Genomic DNA, 20,992 nt, shown 5'->3' with positions numbered 1-20,992 from the left:
AAAGTGGGAAGGCAGCTAATATGACTAAAAGCAATATACGCTGAAAGATTATGCCTATTTGAAGGCATTCATAATTACGAAAGATTATTGCTTAAGATACAGGGCAGTACTAAAGTGAAATCCTAGCCTTATGAAAATCAGTATGAGATTAAGCAGCATATTTATCCCAGGCTGACCATGCTGATTACACAAGGCACACAAGTGGCCAAACAGTGTCTCCTGCCAGCTACTGAGTAAGGGCTTTTGCTCAGTGGCATTACCTGGTTTGATTTCTCACCGTCCCTTTCCTGATTTTCACAAAGCAAATAAAAAATGAACATTGAAACTTCTAGTCCACTTTTCAAATTTGGCTAAGAGCACAAAATAATACATATTATTTGCGGAAGCCTGATACACAGAGGGATCATGTTAGCTTCATATAGTTCTAAAAATAGGTTCAAACGCAAATAGATGAAGAAAACTGTTTCTCATGAAGGAATGTCAGGGAAAAGTGAGGATCCTTCTCTCAAAGAAAAGTTCAAAGTTCTCAAAGAAGTTCAAAACTTGAGACTGCTCACTGTCCACTGAGAATTACTTTAATTAGCTCTCTACTGGCTTCCACTATCCTTTCTCTTTTTATACCTCAGCTTTCCCTTTAAGAAAAAAACAAAAACCAAACAACAACAACAACAAAACAAAAACAAAAAACAACCACAAAAACAAAACAAAACAAAAAAACACACACAAAAAAAACAAAAAACAACCACCATTATTTCACTTTAAAATCAAGAGAATTAAGAGAGTCCATGTGTTTATAATTAATGTCAAGAATCAAGTTTTCCACACTAACAAGCAGGCGATGTTCCATACAGGGAAAAAACTGTAACTGGTGGTGTCTAAAGGTAATGTTGTCACAGAGTCAAACCCTCCTGTATACCTGCATTAGATGACTCAAAGGAGAAGGTTAGTAAGGATCAAAGAATGCAGAGCCCTCAGTCATACTTCGTATGACCTAACACTCAAATTTTCGTTTCTTCATCAGACGATTAAGCAAATCATCACCACGACACATTCAATGGCCATAGTGTGAGAAAGTCCAAGCACATGCTCTCTCACATTCTGCTTGTGGTGATTTTGAGCCCATGTTGTCCACTCTTTTTTGACATCTTGAGATTCACCTCCCTTGACCTGCTATTGTCAACTGTATCTGTGATTTATGGCAGAACTATCATAATACAGTTTTTTTTGTTTTTTTTTTTTAAACAACAAAGCAACAAAGTTAACCAATGAGGGTTTTTCCACGTTCTGTAATTTAAGGAACAGTTTGAATTTTGGACCTATTTCATAGCAATATTTTTATCAACTCTGTAAAGAATACTACAGATTTTTTGGTTAATACATTAAATGATCTGGAACAGCAAAGTTTTAAATTAACTTCACATACCATTTAGTTATTAAAAACATCTTTATTTTGATAAGAAAGTACAATAATATTTAAGTTAGTGATAATAAAAATAATATCCACAAGTTATGTTCAAAATATTGCTAGGCAGGCTATCTAATAAAGAGACTGGACAGAACATTTCTCTTTTTTAAACTACCCTGCATGAGGGTAGCACGAGACAAAAGAAATATAATCCGTAGAGCAGAGACAATAGGGTATGGTTCCTGTAGTCAAGTAACATAGACTAAGACAAAAAAAAAAAGTAGGAAGTCTTTAAATGCTATTGATAAGGAGCTTCTTAGTATTCTGAAGAAATACTTGTATTTTTCATTTCATTAATACTATGAAGTCCCTTTTGATTTTGAAGCATTTTTGATGCTTTGGAGTGCTTTTGATGCTTCCTTGGATACAAGGAAGATTCGGAAGCATGCCTATTATTCATAAACTTATTTGCAGATTTTTGTTTTGGGTAAATCTCACCACCAGCTATATTTTATGTGAGATCTTGGTATGCACGAACATCTTAGCACCTTACGTAGTCACACAAAACATTAAGAAAATTGTTTGAGAAACGGGTCCCGAATCATTCACAGTGTTTAAAATGTTATGGGTTACAACATACCATTTTTTCCCATGAATTTGTATGTTTGTGGACTTCAAAAACAGTCAGAAAAAAATAGTTTTTTCCTAGCAGAAAATAAATAAATTTTGAATCCACAATTTCAAGTTTGGTTTTGCTATACTAATAATTCTTAACTTTGTAAATTTAATTTCTACCTTTTTCCATATATTTATTTATCTTTCTGAATTACACCTGTTAGAATGCTTGTTAAACAGATACTTCATTGTAAAATAAAATTTTTCTTAGTTTCAGATTTCAAAGAGAGAACACAAAACATGTTTTTCTCACTTAAATTTTATTTTTGCAGAATCTGAGCATAAGTGAAGATCTCTTCAATACAGCCTTTTTGGTTGCAAGAATTATTCTGGAACAATTCAACATCGCTTTTTTTTCTAGTAATTTTAGGATGCAAGCTAAAGATAAGATATATTTACAGTAAAATGGATTTTCCTGTCTCCTAGTTCTCCTTTTTCACATTCTAAGAACAATGCTCTCTTTGAGTTTGATATGAAATGCCATTCCTCCTTATCAAAACTTTGTGGCCCTTTAGGTTACGGAAGTGATTCTCTTTCCTAAATTCTTGTGGGGTGTACATCGCACAATCTGGATTTATAACCATGTGGAAGTGACCTCACTACACATGAAAGGAAGTGTTAACACATCTCTTAGCTCCAATTTATGTCACTGGTGTTAATTTGGATATTTACTTGTGGTACATGCTTAGGATCTACAACCTTCTGCAATCCTTCTTATCTGAGAAAATGATTTTCTGGGAATATTGCATTATTTACAAACCCACAAAATAAACATAGGGAGAACCATCAAGCTTAAATTTTAAGCTAACTCATGGCAAACTGTTTGAGAACCTCCATCAGACCGCTTCAAATCTAAATAATCCAAATTTTGTAACTTTCTCTTTACCTTGTTTCCTACAGCTGTTATCTTAAACTTCACACTTTGTAACTGAACTATAACTTTTATAGTGAAAAGGAAAAAAAAAAAGCTAAATTAAATAAGTATCACCATTTTGAAATTATTCATGCAAAAATGCAGTTCCACATCCCAAGTAATGAGATCATCGCTAACAACTTTATTATCCATTAAGCATATTAACCAGCTGCAATAAACTTGTGATTCTCCAGTTACCATAACCAACCAAAAAAGCATCTCATAGAAGCATAGAATCATTGAAAAGATCATTCCACTAGATCAGGTTGGTCACAACCATGTCCAACCTAACTTTGAACACTTCCAGGGATGGGGCATCCACGACTTCTCTGGGAAACCTGTTTCAGTGCCTCACCACCCTCATCATAAAAAATTTCTTCTGTACATCCAATCTACGCCTACCTTTTTTCAGTTTAGAACCACTGCCCGCTGGTCCTGTCACTACAGGCCCTGGTAGATAGTCTTTCTCCACCTTACTTATAAGCCCACTTAATAGATTGAAAGGCCTCTACAAGGTCTCCCCAGAGCCTTCTCTTCTCCAGGCTGATTGCCCTCAACTCTCAATCCTTCTTCATAGGAGAGTTGCTCCAGCCCTCTGATCATTTTTGTGGCTCTCCTCTAGACCTGCTCTAATAGGTCCATGTCTCTCGTGTGCTGGGGACCCCAGAACTGGATGCAGTGCTCCAGGTTGGGTCCCATGAAGGCAGAGTAGAGGGGGAAAATCACCTTGCTCACCCTGCTGGCCACACTGCTTTTGATGCAGCCCAGGATATGACTAGCTTTCAGGGCTGCACATACACATTATGTGTATGTACTCATATCCAGTTTTTCATCCGTTGGTATCCCCAGGTTCTTCTCTGCACGTCTCCTCTGAATCAGTTCACCACCCAGTCTGTATTGATACTGGGGACTGCCTCAGCATATCAAAGATATAGGGTTACATGCTGCATGATCTCCCTTTCCCTGAAATGAGCACTGAAAGCTTAATACACGGAGCAAAACTGAGCAGGTATACAAGATCTGATAAATAATGTGCAACCTATGAAAAAGACAAAACTATCTGAGAAGTTTTTTATGGCTTCACGTTTCAATACCTACTGTTTCTGGGATGTTACTGTTACCATACACAATGTTTGCTCTGCTTCTAGTCATTGCAACAATTTTCAAACGTATAATGAAAAAAGACTATAAACCCCTCAGGAAGCTATCTTCACTCAACATTACCTTTTTTATGTGCCAACACACTTGTGACTATCAAGACATACCTAAATTTGTCTGATCTATACAATATACAGAAACTAAGGCTGTTTTGGCTCTCTAACACTGATTACCTTAGACTTCAGGAATCAAAAGGCAAAAGATAAACAGATTCTTCAAAAGAAGCTTGTAAACGAGGATGCCAACTTCTCAAAGTTTCAACATACTAAAAATACTTCCAATTACACAAGCTTTCCATAAGGACACTAACCAGTCAACACAACATCTGTGCAACATGTGCATCTGCCATTTCACACTTTGGCTGTCTGGCTTCTTAAGTAGTATTATCTGGAACTTGTTTTACCAGTTTTCTGATTGTTATTATTTTTAAACAAAATACAAATGGAAAACAAAATTATGTTTGTTTTCAACACCAACAAAAAATATACTATTTGATTTCTTTTTTTATTATTCACATCAGTAATGCATTGATAACCTCGAGTAAAGTTTCATTAAATTGATCTTTACTCAAGAGAACTTGCTCTGTTAAAGTACAATAGGCAAGAAACACTGCTATAAACTCCATTAGCTATCATTCCTTCAACTTTTATGTGAGATGCAATTGTCAATTGCAATTTTGTACAAACCTCCTGCTGATCATGTGCTTTATGGTACAGTGAAGTTACAGCAACAACAGAAAGTTGATGAGAGAGCCATAAACAGAAATTAACTACAAGGGAACATACGAATGGCCCCACTGGGGCCAAAGGTCCTTCTAGGCTCCTGTTCTCCCTGACAGCAGCCATATGTAGATGCATAGGGAAAAGAAGTATAAAAAGAAGCAAGTGTAGAGAAATACTTCTTCAGGATACTCTCCCAGACTTCCTGACCCAGCATATTACAGCATATCATAATTTATCAGAAAAGCTTTCTTAAGCCTAATCTGCAATGACAGCGGATGATTTATATCTTCTGCAGATATTACTGCATTGTCTCTAACGATCAATCAGTACAGAGTTTGATTCAACTACGAGAGAAAGAAACTGGCTGCTCCAGGTGATTTTTCTGTGCCTTCCCCTTCTCGGAGACCTCAGTTAATTAGTTTGCTGTAATTAGTACGTTGCCTATCACTCACTGAAGCATCTGGTAATTTTGATTCGGTATCTGAGCCATGTAAGAGCCATACTTCTCCCCCTTTCCCTCCCCCATCATATTAATATCATTTATTCAGGAAGCTGGTGGGTTGTCTTTGCAATTTATCGGAGTGTGGGGGTGAGCCTTATGGAACATGTCACATCTGCTGGTGGGGTTTGCTCAGAGTGATTGGCCAAGAGCCAGGTCTAGAGGCAAAATATCATCTGGCAGGCTGATGAACGCTGCTGAGGCCAGTGCTTGGGTACCTCAGACAGAGCGCTCAAAAGTTAAACACTCAGAAGCAGATATCATAAAAGCAGAAAACATCAGCAGGCCATGCCTTGAATTTTTGAAAGAAAACAACGATCTGTCCACACCAGCTTCCCACCCTTTTTGCTCAGCACTGCCCCCAGATCAATGACAACTTGCATCCATGGGGTATTGGTTTTGAATGCAAATTATGCCTGGGATACGATCTGTTATGAATAAAAAATCCAAGCAGACATTTCAGTCCCAGGTCATTCTTTGTATGACCACTTCACCCGTACACTAGAGTCTATCCTTCACCATCTCAATAGTTAAATATGGTTTCTCCTCAAGTTGAACAAGAAGTTTTCTTCTTGTTTTTTAAACAAGTTTGTGTGGGATCTACGATATTCTAATTGCTAACAAGACATAGCTACGCTAACAGCAGATATGTTGAAGAATTTTGGAAGCTTTTTTCATTGCTAAGGCTTTAATGGCAGAAATAGTGGAACACAAGAGGTCTGTCTGAGAGGGCTCCAAAACAGACAATTTTTTGGACTCTACTTCTTCTGTGTGCAAATATTTCCATATTTGCAACAGTTGATTGTTGAGTGCTACATTCACCACCGCAATTAAAAACTTGTGAATACGAAAAGAAAGATGGATGGAAAAGATGACGAATCTGGCTATGGTTCTTTCAAGAAATAGCTTATGCTGGTTTTTATTACTATATCAACTACCTGTTTGATTTTCAGATACTGTGGGATAGGTATAGGCTTGTAGCCTACTGAAGCAGGCAAGCAGAAAATAAACAAACAAGACTATGCAACCTGGCAAACAGGGATAGAGGGAACAGGGAGAATATGCTGGTAGAAGACAAAGACTGGGTGAAAAATGACATCCTCTGCAAAAGACTTTAGATTCTTAATTTCCCTTATAGTTAATATGTAAGCATCTTGTGTTCAGTAGTGTAGTTGTTTTCTCTCCTAGAGCCATAACCCTCATAAAAATATTGTGAAGACAAAGTAAGCATTTGAAAATACCTTTTACGTTCTTCAGCGAAGGTACAAAATTTTGTATTCATAATTACCTCCAATGTAGATAGTTATTAGGAACACTCTTTAAGGTAAGTTTAAGCAAAATCATTATTTGTGGAGAAATTAATATTTTTCCAGAAATCTAGCCTTACTTTGAAGCTTACAGAGGAGTAATTTGTGTAAAAAATAGTTTGTAATGACCTCAATGACCATGTTTAATTCAGGAATACAAGATATACTGACTTGCCGTAAGATATGCTATCCATGCATGCCTATACAGAAGCAGACCAAGATGAGTGTTGGTTTGTATTTAATTTCTTTTCAAAGAGAAGTCCTTGTATCTTCTACTTCTAAATGCTACCACGACAATAAGATGCTCTCTTGCCAAAAATCTCCAGGTGGTAAGTGATGGACAGCAGGAAATGGATTTGCCAGACTAAGAAATAAACTCCTTGAGAACTCACCTGTTCTATTACTCAGCAGTAAAAGCAGTTACCATCTATATTAAGAGACATTAACCAGAATATTAAACTATTAAGAATATATAAGAAACTTAATAATTTCCTCATGATGAAATACAGTCCTTTTATTAATATTGCACCTATTACCTTAGGTGCATCACTGTACAAATATTACATTAACTACAAGTCAACCTTATATTTGTATTTCTTTTCCTAGCACTTCTGTTTCTGTTCTCCATGTGGAAGTATTATATCTTCTTCTTGTAAGAATTTGGCATATATTAATTCTAAAAAAGTGAATAATTATGAAAAGGCAGCAACGTTCTTTACCCCTCAGGTAATTTATCATACACCACATATGTGTCCATACTTTAAAACTGTCAAGCAGATCAAAGCAATATTCTTTGCAATAATACACTATACTCTATGAATAAGTCAGTACAATAGGTCTACTGTACATCAAAGATGAACTTATAAAAGAGTATAAAGCTAGGGCTTACAAATAAGTAAAAACACAACACTGGAGACCAGGCATGAAATTCTTTACAGAATATTAAAATACTTTAAAAAAAAAAAAAGATTTACACATAAATCATCACTACTTTATTATTTTTGTCTACAGTGCTCTTTACAACGTTGCACTATAAACCACCAAATACAGTCCATTTGGAAATCACACCTTTAAAGTTTAAACTCAGAGTCGCTATTTGACGACTGCCTATATTTACGTAAACAAAGCAAAAAACAGAGCACCACAACGCATTTTATTTTTGAGGCATGCTTAATCCTTCTATTTACCAAGAACTTCCAGTGAAATCAAGTTTCCTAACTAAGATTAATGATGTTTATAGTTGCTCAACAATCTTCAGGATTTGATCTAGTCAAATATTTGGAAAAGAGTTTTTTTTTTTTCACAGCTTAAATGCCGTTTTTCCCCTGCATTTTTCCCTCATTCTTCAATACAGATGAAAAACATTTTTCCAATGATAATCAAAGCCAGTATATATTCAGCGTATTTTCTCTTTATTCTTCCAGCTTTAAATATAGTTAGCTATTTCAAATGTGGTTTCCAGACAAAAGGGAAAAGAGATAACACAGACTGTCACCTATTTTCTGATACTTGGGCATTAACAGCAATTATTCATCTTATAGAGTAATAGATTATCATATTTAAACAAGAAATTAGATGCACATTTTAAAGAGGTGAATAATTAATTACGGGAAAAGATTAAGAATGATGACAATGGATTCTCTATCAGTGATTTATTACTTTTAGAAAAAAACTTTTTAGAACTTTTAGAACATTTTAAAATCCCTCAAAGATGAGTTAATTGAAGGAGGTCTTATAGTCTGAGTTAATTCTAGTTATGGTGATTTCCACTGTCACCTCAGTCAAGGATTCTATACAACTGTGTATCAGGAAAAAAAAAAAAAAGGTAGAAAAGCTAGTACACCTGCCAGGCTGCTTCCATACAGCTTTCCAAAGGACATCCTCTTTATTTGTCCAAATCAGTTTTAATTCAATTTCTTTCAGCTTTAATGCTGATTACATGTCTCTTTCACAGGGCTTACTTGCCTGAAATTGCACCCCCTATCTATTTTCCAATTAATACTGTAAACTTAATTTTGGCAATCTACCAGTTTTCATTAGAGTTTGTTAAATTCATAAATCAGTAAAAGTTCCAGTGGTTATTTCTACCTTAAGTAGTGATTAAAATGGAACAAATCCAGTATCGATATTAATCCATCAAAGTACACCCAAGGCCTCCAACAAAACCCATGTATACTGATGAACAGGTTAATCCCTTAACGAAATCAGATGCGTTATGATTGATAAAACAGTACTAAACTATATTTTCATGCTTGGGAAAAAATAACAGCAAGTGGATTGGCTTAAGTTATTTAATTTATTGATAACTTATTGATGAGGCACCTGCAATGATTTAATATAATTCTAACCTGCAATGTTAAACTGTTGAAAGGAGACAGTTAAGAACAGCCCTTGACACTTAAGAAGATCATAGTAGGCTGATCAGTACACTAAACAGGATTCTAAAAATCCTTATTATTTAAAACAATGCTGCTTATGTAGTAATAATAAAATATTCCAGAACTACAGCAACGTCAACTCTTCTGTTTCACTAGTAGAGCTAATCAATTACAACTACATTTTGATCATACCGTGTTCAAAGCACATTTTCAAAATTCTCTTTTTAATTGTAATGTTTTGATAAAAACTAACAAACATCAGTATAATGTCTCTAGCCCTACTAAACAATTTTTTTTTCATGTCAGTAGAATCAGGGAGTCAAATTCACATTTAGTAGTAGTAGTTATGGTATACTGAGTAACTGCAGTTTACCAGATTGAAGTACGTCTGTAGGTTTTGAGATCCATATTCTGATCATCCTGAATTATTTAAAGGAAAATTCAGGCATAATATAAAAGATATTATCATTAAGGTATATTTTATTGAGAGAAGCTGGCAGCAAAGAACCTACTCTCTTCTAAATACTTTCTCAGATGACCGTGATAGAGTTAATTTCCAGCATATTAACAGTATTAAATGTTCTTTGCAATCTTTCATCAATCAATCTTTCATTATACTGTTAAAACTATTCAGATGTCTTTGCAAAAGCAAATATTAAACTTCTGAATACTGTCAAATCAAAACGTATTAAACTGTTGTCTAGCTTTGTTAGATAAACCAGTGATAAGAAGCAACTAGGAGAGATCTTCTGTTTTAAGCCTGAAGAGCAAAATTACAAATTCAGCTTTCAAGACTACCTTGAAAAACTTATTAGAACAAATTTTTAAGAATAACAAAAGCAAATAAAAGTAAAAACTTTGAAATATTTTAATACTGGCCTAATTTCAAGGTCAATATTCCCATTTTATAAACTGTAAAAACAGAGAGAGAGAAGAAATCTGAGAGATCCTCTCTAGCAGATGTGAAGTAGTACCCATGTTTTTGCAGAGAAGAAAAAACAGTATGGTGGTCATCTATGTTAGGAAAGATTTGCTGGTTGTAATCAAAAATAATTTCAGGATGTGACTTCTGCTCTACTTCCAGAGAAAGAAAGCTTTTATAAATCAAGGCCTAATTTTTTCAGGTTTCTGAAGTTATTGGTATGAACATAAAGTTATTACGCACAGGAAGACTTGTAATTTTCTGTTTGCATGTTTTTTAAGGGGAGAAAGTGAATATATAGGTCTTTTTTGCGCCAGAAGACCTGGATTAGAAAGATTAATATAACAATATACATTACTAGAGTATAATTGTCCTAATTAGAATGGTAATACAGTCTTTTCTCATTTATTCACAGTATGGGTGCATTTTATCAAGAGTAAGATAATCCTTAAATAATCTACTAGTAGCTTCCGGTTGCCTTTTCAAACACTGAGAGTATATTATAAAAATACCTGTTAATAAGTAAAGGCATACTCTAAATAAATACTCTAAATTATAGATATATACCGATTCTCACAGAATATTGTAAAGTACTTAAAACATGTACAAGGCACACGTTGTATGTTAGTTAGCATATATCACCAAGGATTAACGCATAGTCACTTCATATCTAGAGTGAAATCCAGAATGAAACTATAATGAAAACGGATCTGTTGTAATACTGCTGATTCCTACAGTAATAGGAATGATTTGCTACGAGTCAACAGCAAAACAGGAAAAAGGCAATCATTGCACTCATTCCCTTCCCTTCAGAAAATGAACAACAATGTTCACAGCCAGACACGTAATGACATTGCTGTAAGTTTTTTATTTTGATAAAAAATGAGCTGCTTACATGAGGTTTTTGTGTTGGACTGAATGCTAAGTGGATTACTGCTTTTCCATGTCCTGAACCTAATATTCTTAATTTTATTTAAAACTCAGATTTAGACCATTGTGCTGCCACAGCTGGCTGGGGGAGGAAATGCACAAAATGAAATTTCGCATTTGTCTAAAAACCTGAAAAATAACCGCTGCACTCTAAAGGTCAGATATCTATGAACACATCAGAACAGGCAACTGTGTCCAGTTCTGGACTCTGTGGTATGAGAGGGACATGGAGTTACTGGAGCGAGTCCAGCAGAAGACTACTAAGATGATCAGGGGACTGGAGCATCTGTCATATGGGAAGAGGCTGAGAGAGCTGGGCCTGATTAGCCTTGAGAAGAGAAGACTGAGAGGGGATTTTATCAACGTGTATAGCTATCTGAAGGGAGGGTGTCCAGAAGATGGGGCCAGACTCTTTACAGTGGTGCCCAGCAACACAAGAGGCAACGGGCACAAAGGGAAACACAAGAAGTTCCAGCTGATTATGAGAAAACACTTTACTGTGAGGGCAACAGAGCACTGGAATAGGCTGTCCAGAGAGGTTGTGGAGTCTTTTTTTCTGGAGATATTCAAAACCTGCCTGGATGCCATCCTGGGCAATGTGTTCTAGGTGACATTGATTGACAGGGAGATTGGACCAAATGATCTCCAGAGGTCCCTTTCAACTCCAACTAATCTGGGATTCTGTAAGCTCACTGTATTTCTGGTCTTCATTACCTGATGGTTTAATAACTTATCCATTAGTATATCATAATCAAGTATAGATTATGATAATAGATTATAACTTATTGTGTGAAATTTTACACTTAATGTTCATACATGTGCATATAGTCATGGGCTAAAGGCAGGGATCCAAAAAAATGTTTACTATAACTGCGATATTTTAAAACGATAAATTAGTAGCATTTCATTAGATTATTGCTGGATTTTGATTACTGGAAAATTTAGACAAAATTTTATTATATAGCTTAAGATTTTTCAAATCGACTTGGAAACAGAAATGTATTTGGTTTTGAATGCAACATCACTGCCACGTGAACCCACACACTCTTGGAGACCCCTGCGTTTCCCTATAAAACATTAACAATGTTGACTAAGCAGCAGGAATGAATGTGCATTTACGTAAAATTTATGTAAGAAAATCAGTCCTATTTTCAGCATGCGAGACACGTGTAATATGTACCTAATGCAAAACATCAAAAGAAAAAATGTTTTCCTTCCAGTAACTGGTGTCAAGCAGGTCATATCCCTTTATGGTACAAACATCTGTTGGGCGTGAATTAATTTCAGTGGCATAGGTTTTCTTAATGAGCGATGTGCCAAAATTGTAATACAATGTGGATAGCCACCTGCTTTCAATCTGCTTAAATCCAGTTCCTTGAAAAGCTACATTCCATCTCTTTCCTAGGTATGTCCTCATTTACACGCACAAAAAAGGCAACTGAAACATTACTTATATAATAGTGACAATTCAGCTGAAACTCCAAAGTCATCAGGAATGTCACTGTTCTGACACTGAGTTACCAAATTTGTAAATGCTAAACTTGCTTGCCTAAAGGATACTTCGATTTTTTTTTTCCTTTAAAAAGGAAGAACAAACAAGGTCTTCTACTCCTTCTGCATCAGCCGTTAAAAGATTGCTTTCTTTCCAATCATACAGGTTAAATATTCAAGAAAAAGCTCTCTGGACATGAGCCCCAGTTAGGTGCAATTGAGAGAAGGGCCTTTGAGAAACCTGCTGGTTCTCTGAAGTTCTTTCACAGCTGAGACCTGAGGGACCAAGGAGTAACATACCAGCAGTAGACTCCCTTTTCAAAAGTAATTCTATGCTCTTTGATTTCTACCAAGCCAGAGGTCGTTATCAATTGGTAATTTGTTTGTTTTCCTACAATAAAAACTTGATGCGTGATAATCAGAAAGAAAAAAAGGGGGTTGGGGGGAGCTCTTTGCTACAGTTTATTACAGGTGATTAATTTTTTCAAGAATTTCAAAGGTAACTGGGCAAATCCATGAGTAAAAAAAAAAACACGACTCTGAAGACTATCAATTACAAAGACATCACCACTACCTCTGCAAGTGCCTGAGCTGCAAATTACTCAGAGAATATTATAGGATGCATAATTAATGCAACTGTTCTTATATTCTTTCCAAGGCATTAGCTAATATAGGGCTCAATGAGCCTCAGTTTAACCCACAACGGCCATTACTATATCAGTTCTATACAATGTACCTCATATCAATTATATTTACATAGTCATTTCAATCATATTCATCTGCTAATGGGCCTGAAATTTTTCTATTAGCTTGTTTCTAAATTCTGTGCAGGAAGTTCAAACAGTACTGATGAACGTGATAAAGGAAGTACTTGTAAAATTTCAGGGTACTTACAAAAACAGGAAGACAGAGTTAGAAAATTGTAATGGTGCTTTCTAGAATTAACAAAATAAACAAAAAACCAGTGACTAATACGGTGTAAAAGGAATAAGTATGTTATCCCTTCCAAAGGATGATACAGGAAAGCAAGCAAGCAAGCAAACAACCAAAAAACACTCTTTGAATAAGAACAAATCTGCAAATGAAACCAGTAAGGACCAAAGAAAATGTTCAGACATGTTTTTTCACTGTAGCCTAAGCTCAGAAGTAAATCTACAGAAGGTATTATGATATTCTGAAGAATTTTTCTTCCTGTGTGAGAAACAACACAAGTCAAATATTTTCAGAAAACACAAAACTGTATTTATCCTTGCTTTCATTACTTAATTTCTAAACCAGAAGAAATACATGTAATGAAAGACTGGTGATCTGCAAATGAATATCAAAAGTGGGTCAAGACTACTGGAAGTCAAGACACTTGTGTATGGATTTCTGAAAGACAGCAGACTGTAGGAGACCAAGAAGAAAGAAAGAAGAAAGAAGAAAAGAATGTTACATTACAGCTTTATGACTTAAAGGATTTTTTGTTTGTTTGTTTGTTTGTTTTTGTTTTCCTGTGGGATACTGGGCAGAATACATACATAGATCAAAGATCACCCCCATCTCTGGTTTGCTTAATGATGTGGTTCATCCCTGCCCCCTTAAAATATGTTTTTTATTTTGTTAAAAAGTATAAATATTTAATTTGCTTGAAAACACTGGTTTCAAAAAATAGACATGTGTTATTCTTTATATATGGTTGTTTTTAAAGGAGATTTAATATGATGATTGCTTGATATTAATGAATAACAAAACTAATTACTGTTGGTAAATCCACATGCCCCAGGCATTCTTAATATGCTGACGTTCCTCTTTATCTAATAAAAAAGGATTTAGCTGCTTAATGATTTTTAGTCTTCAGAGAACGCAATTCACTAATTTTTCCCATTTGAACTAAGTGTGGCATAGTTTTTGAAACCCAGGGCAGACGAATGAGATTTATTAAACCCAAACCCACAAAACTAGAAATTTATTGGGGCTGTTATGATCAGTTAGAGATTATAACAACAGAACTATATAAATCAAAACCATGGCAGATAGTCTTGTCCTTATATGAAAAATCACTGAAATGACCTGAGCTGAAAATCTTCTTGTCACATCCTGTGGCAGTGTTCTTTCTACACCAAAGGTGATTTTTTCCAAAGTTCAAACTTCAGTGTTTCATTTCACTTAACTATATAACTCCTTCTATATCTCTATAATTCTTTCTAAAGCTCTAGATGATTCTATTTCAGCCTTCTCAAATATTTGTGGATTCACAGCTCCAAAACTTTCACTTTGTCATCTTACAGCCAAGGTATATGCATTTGACTCTGAAGTTCCACCCTCTGCCTCCCGATAAATCAGTACTCCAGAATTCCCAAATACTTTTGTTGTCTTTCTTGCAATATTGGTTAGTTGCAAATGGCTGCTTGCTGAAAGAGCTGTCAACAGCCCACATAGCTGGCATCCTTGGGTGCTCACCTTGCTGGAGAAAGAATCAGCAAGGGAGGCCTACAGATGAAAGAAGCAGCACAAGAGACAATCTTTATATATCCATAGCTTTTACTTGGACATTTACCTCCATTTGGAGAAACTACTGGCTCTGGGAAAATGCAAAGCATTGCTAAGAATCAAAAAAGATAAATAAAGCTAAGTTTAATGAGCTTCTGTCTGACATGCTTAGCCTTGCCTCAGAATCCACAAAGCTGGTATCTAACAGATCACCCAATTGCCTTCTGTGATTAAACAGATGGATATGTGGACAAGGGTAGACCAGGACATTTCATGTACCTCAACTCTGACAAGGCCTTTAACACTTTTAACACAATGTATCTTGCATCCAAGTTAGGACATTATGGTCTGGATGGGTGAACAACCAGATTGATAAAAAAACTTGTTGAATGACTGAGCTCAGAGGGTATTCATTCATGGAAGGTGGTGATATGTCCATCATATTTATCTGAGAAGTCATGGCAGTCCAGTGAAGTTCCCACTGACTGGAAGAGGAGAAACATAACCTCCAATTTTACAAAAGGAAAATAGGAAGACTCGGGGAACTACAGACCTTGACTGTATATATCAACTCCAGAGGTCCTGCCCAGCCTAAATTATTCCATGATTCTGTCCTACCTTAAGATTAAAAGCAACTCAACCATAACTATCCATATATGCATAACTGTGTTTAAACAGATACTATCAGGATACAAATAAAATTAGACATATCTAATAATACAACACTATCTCTTCTTCTGACTTTTGCTTTAAAGAAGACCTCATACTCTAAAAATGGCTTCCTGAAAACATGCTAAACACAGCATCTTTAAATGGGGTTGAACAGCTTCCCTGAAGGAAAAATGCACAATCTAGATTATTATTTTAATTAGTAACAATGGGTGTGCCTAAAGGAAAGCCAAGCAGACGGTCGTTGCCTTAAGCCAGTGTCATACAAAATCTCATTCCTTATGTGAGTTCCAATATAACTTCGGTTTGTCTCCCCAGCCTGGTGCTCAGAAGTCCATTCAGACCACAAATTTCTCTAAACCTTGTCACTAGATACTGTGTATTCTATATGCTGGATTGTTTTTTCTTAAAAATAAAAATAAATTAAAGCAAAATCCTTACTAGCAATGCAGAATTTTCAGTCAGCTGGACACCTTAGGGAACAATAATTTTTGCAACATTCATTGGCTATGGTCAGATTGGTATAAATTCAAAAGTATTTCTAGGAGGTCTTTCACTATTTTCCCTGCAGTGTTTTTAAAGTGGTATCAGTGAATAAAAAAAAGTGAAGAATTTACCATTCTTGTTCTATTCACAGTTTTAGGCATCTCTTGAATCCTACAGTTCCTGTTACAGTTCACTTTTCAGTACCGAAGTTCAGTTTTTGACAGATACTCAACAAAATTTTTGACAGGTATGTATCTCAGTCTTTTCATTATTTTAGCAGATAGAAGTACATTCAGTAAAACTCTGATTTCTTTTACAGTCAGCTATCTCAAGAAATTCAAGGCACTGCTTTTTCCCCTTTCCTTTTCAGAAATTCCAGTGGGCAATGTTCACATACTTTTGTATGTGTGGTTGCTCATTTATTCATGAGTCCCCAAAGAGATGCACTGAATGGGCATAGGTTCTTAAAACCCTTGAAAACAACTGAACAAATGCTTAATGCAAATAGTTCAGTAATGTAAATTCATGTACAAATACTAAACCTGCATTATTAAAAAAAAAACATAATAACGTATTCTCTAGAATTAAAATATTCTATACCTTTCAACTACAAAATAATCACTGCCATGTTACCTTGTGGCAGGTTTGGAAGACAGCTTTTATACAATCCTATTTGGAACTGCAAGCTTTCTTGCTTTCTCCATTTCATTTTTTACTTTCCTATGGAAAATTAAAAAAACGAGAGGGTGGTCGAGTACTGGAACACGATCCCCAGGCAGTGGTCATGGCACTGAGCCTGCCAGAGTTCAAGAAGCATTTGGACAATACTCTCAGACACATGGTCAGATTTTTTGGGTGGTCCTTTGGGGACCCAGGAGTTAGACTTGATGATCCTTGTGGGTCTCTTCCAACTCGGGATATTCTATGATTCTATTATTCTAAATACAATTTCTTTTGCTGATTTCTACTATTCTATTAATCTTGTTTATGCATTTAATAAAAACACTGGTGAAAATCCTCACATAATACAAACCAGAAGCTCTAAATCTGGAAAGCTAACAGGCACTTTTGGGAAAAAACAAACAAAAAAAACCAAACACACCTTAAAGCTATTTCTATTAATCACCATGCTGAATAAGGCTGCGTTAAATGCAAGTGCAAGAACAACACTGCAGCAGGAGAAGCAGAGCCCAGGTTCTGTGTATCACTCTGACCTGCATAACAATCTAGGTAATTTGCAGTACTGTAGGAAAACCTTTAGAGGTTGGATAACTTCAGCTCAATTTTTCTCTTAAAAAAATGAGACAGGACACAACCAGAGGTGTTTGAGGAACTGGCCAGTGCCACTGCTGAGATCCTCTTTATCTCTTTTGAAAGTTTGTGCTGTTTGGGAGAGTCTTTGACAGCTGGAAACAGTAACTCTCATGTCTAGTTTCAAAAAAGAGCAAGGAGAAGGATCCAGGAAACTACCAGATAGTCAGCCACATTGTACTCTCTGGGAAGGTGACAGAAAAACAAACAAACGACCAACCCTTTTACAGTAACCAGTTCCAGGTACTTGAAGGGAAAGAAAGTGTTTAGGAACAAACACCACAAATATACCAGATGCAAATCATGCCTGACCACAACCTGACTGCCTCCTATCATGAGACGATCGGTTCTGTGGATAGAGTATTGACTGTCATCTGCTTTGACCTTAGCAAGTTTGGACAGTCTTCCACAGCATGCTCTTACCCAAACTGGTAAGTGTTAACTGAATGGGTGGACTACAAGGTGAGTAAAAACCAAACAGGACCACTAAAATCAGAGAGTAACGGTCAGTGTTCCAAAGTCTAGCTGAAGTCTGGTTACAGATTGACTTGTCCTCAAGATTTTATGATGTTTGATGTTTTTATTATTGACCCTAGCAGTGATACAGACAGAACATACCCAGGGAAAGTCCACAGATGACAGCAAACTGAGGGGAGTGGTTGATACACTGAAAGGTGGGCTGTTAATCAGAGGGACATTGACAAAATGGAGGAACGGTTTGACAGAAACCTCATAAAGTTCGAAGGTAAATGTAAGGTCCTGTACCTGAGATGGAACAACCCCAAACAACAAATACAGTTTTGAGGCCAACTGTTACAGAGCAGCAGAGAAAAGAACTCAAGGGTCCCACTAGACAACAAACTGAACATGGGACAGTGGCATGACCCTGTAGTGATGAAGGATAATCACCTATTGGGCAGCAGAGCCAGAAGATCAGAGGTGAGATTACTTCTCTTTTGTTAGATACTTGTGAGTTCACATCTAGAGTACTGTCTCTAGCTTTGAGCTCAATAGCAGAAGAAACAGATTGACAAACTTGAGCAGGCAGAGGATCATCAAGAAGGTTAGCAGGTGGTTAGCATGTATCAAAGGATATATAAGGACAAGGTGAGAGGGCTGGGTGTGTTTAGACAGAAGAAGAGAAGGCTGAGTATGGTGAAGAGAAATCAAATTGCTGTTTCCAGTTACCTAAAGTAGGGTTATGAAAAAGATGAAGTCACACTTGTTCTTCAGTCTGAAGTGAAACACTGAAAGGCAGTGATTAATAGCTGCATCAAGCAAAGTGGATATAAACACAGAACTTCGCCAGAATGAGGGTAGTTGAGCAAAGGGAATTTACCAGACACATAATTCAACCTCCATTTCTGGAGATATAGAAAGATTTAACTGGACAATGCATTGAAAAGCCTGACTTTAGTCTTGTTTTGAGAAAAAGAATGGCATCCAGAGATGTCTCCCAACCAAAGCTAAGTTTTGATTCTTGCAATGAAATAATTAGCAGGTGTGAAGTATGAATAGTTACGTGTGGGCTCCACACTTGGTTCACTGAGATGAAAACAGCAGCATACAGTGTATTATGTTTCTCTCTGCTGACTAAAGAAACATTATGAAGATAATAATATATATGCATATATTAGAGGATGGGGTAGCTTCATATAGGCACATGTGACCACAGAAATGTGAAGAAAGAAATGGACAGAAGAGTAAACAAGAAAAATACTGGATTTAAGATTTTCACTACAGTGAATCAAGGTACAGTTTTAAAACTTATTAATGAGAAGGGAACCATCACCTTGAGCCAGAAATATTCTCATTACTCACTACAGGAGACCTCAATAATGCCAGGGAGATAATAATGAAGGACAAATATGTATCTTAGGATGTAGTCAACAAAAAGCTTAATGAAATAATTTAGTAAATTACATTTAAGCTTGCATGGTCCACATCAGTAGTGCAGCAGTTCTGCACAGTGTCAACTCAAAATTAAAGTTTTTGGCAGCCATTGAAATCTTTTGATTCCATCCATTCCGCTGACAGTGGGAAAACAGTGCTTCATGAAGTATTGAAGATATTCCCATACATACTTATAATATTCACATCCAAAAGAGACCCTGCATCTGCAAAGTATCCAAGGAAGAGAAAGATACATTGCATTTCCTTACTACATCACTCATGTTTCAACCTGGTAATGAAATACCCTTTATTTACCCTATACTTGGGAAGGAATAAAGGAGGGAGCATGACGTGATACCTACATTAGCAGGATATAAACAACTTCTGGGGTTTCGACAGGGTGAGGAGAGAGGAACATAATCAATTCGGCTTCTCTAAATCATTTCCCATTTCCACCCAGACTCACATGCATGCTGAATCTGTGTGGGCAGGAAAAAGGAATAGTTTTTCCAGCTATTCCCTTAGATAGACTTTTGGAAAGGACAAGTTGATTGTGTCTTGCCACTTTAACTCTCTCCTTAACTCTTCTTATTTGTGAAGATTTCTCAGTGGGTCCAACAGCCATTCCAGTGGAGTTGGTGTCTTGTCACATATTGACGTCTACTGTCTTTAAAAGATGTTGTCAACCTGACTACACTTTGGTATGAAGATAAGCAATAGATAGTTTTTCTTAGGGCAAAGTTCTCACTTTCTTTTCTCTTGTCTTTTTTTTTTTTTTTGTACCGACCCAGAAGTTTAATTATTTAAACTTACAATTCTGTCACTGTTAGTGACTAGTCTTCCACACGAGCTGAAGTATTGACTTCCAGAAATAAACAAGAATGTCAAATTCAAGAGATGGCTGCTGAACACTACAGGATTCCATTAAAAAATATAATAATTTTAATTAATTTTTTAAATTAATTATTCAGAAGATGATCCCTCATGTGTTCCATCATCTCTCTCACTGAATAAGTACAAGAAGATTCAGAGATGGATTGAATCCTATGATCTTGAGTGAAGATACTTAATGTGAGTAGTGGGTACCAGGCACAGAGAATATTTTACAATTTATTGGTTTTAATGAAGAACATAATTAGTGCATACAAATATGAATTCATGAGAAGATGCCAAAGCTTCAGTAAAAATTAAACAACTCTAAAAAACTACTTTAAAATTTATTTTTTCATCATTTATATCAGATGATTCTCCTTCTACACAAGGTGTTGCAAAATAACCTCGGTCTAATTTACTGAATAATATTCTTATTAAAATAAGACCCTTCCTACTGTTAGAATATTAGAATGAGTTATAAGACTGATCAAACAAACAATAATAAAACACACATTTCGCTTACCTCTCTAATTTTGTCACTGTAGATGATGTAAACACCTGCTCAGAGCTATGGTATTATAAAAAGAAATCAGCTGCAAACCAGGAAAAAACCTACCTCAGTGGCGGTACTGGAAGATTCCAGCCCAATCACATTGGCTTGTACCAACTGCTGAAGAAGTTGTACTTGAGCCACATTGAGGAAGAAATCCAGATTTGTTGTCATATTCACCTCCAAAGAATGACCACACACCAAAATTTCCTATGGAGAAAAGGGGAAATATTAGATAGCAGGTAGTGGGCAAATAATTTTCAGCTTCTATGTAACTATGTATTGAAAATAAGGATTAGTAAAGCTCAGAGATTTCTTCACTGAATAAATTCTAAGCA

General features: G+C 35.9%; 1 protein-coding gene across 10 annotated transcripts in view; it reads right to left on the bottom strand.

The window, feature by feature from the left end:
- Window positions 1–20,992, bottom strand: part of VPS13B (vacuolar protein sorting 13 homolog B) — a 477,988-nt gene that overhangs the window by 139,226 nt on the left and 317,770 nt on the right. For all 10 annotated transcript variants that reach the window (XM_080583158.1, XM_080583153.1, XM_080583155.1 and 7 more), the window contains one exon: window positions 20,721–20,864. In XM_080583158.1, the coding sequence (XP_080439284.1) occupies window positions 20,721–20,864 (144 nt within the window). The remainder of the gene's footprint in view (window positions 1–20,720; window positions 20,865–20,992) is intronic.

The sequence above is a fragment of the Anser brachyrhynchus genome, assembly GCF_964034855.1.
Source record: "Anser brachyrhynchus genome assembly, chromosome: 2".
Classification (NCBI taxonomy): Eukaryota; Metazoa; Chordata; class Aves; order Anseriformes; family Anatidae; genus Anser; species Anser brachyrhynchus.
This window is presented reverse-complemented; position numbering and strand designations above follow the sequence as displayed.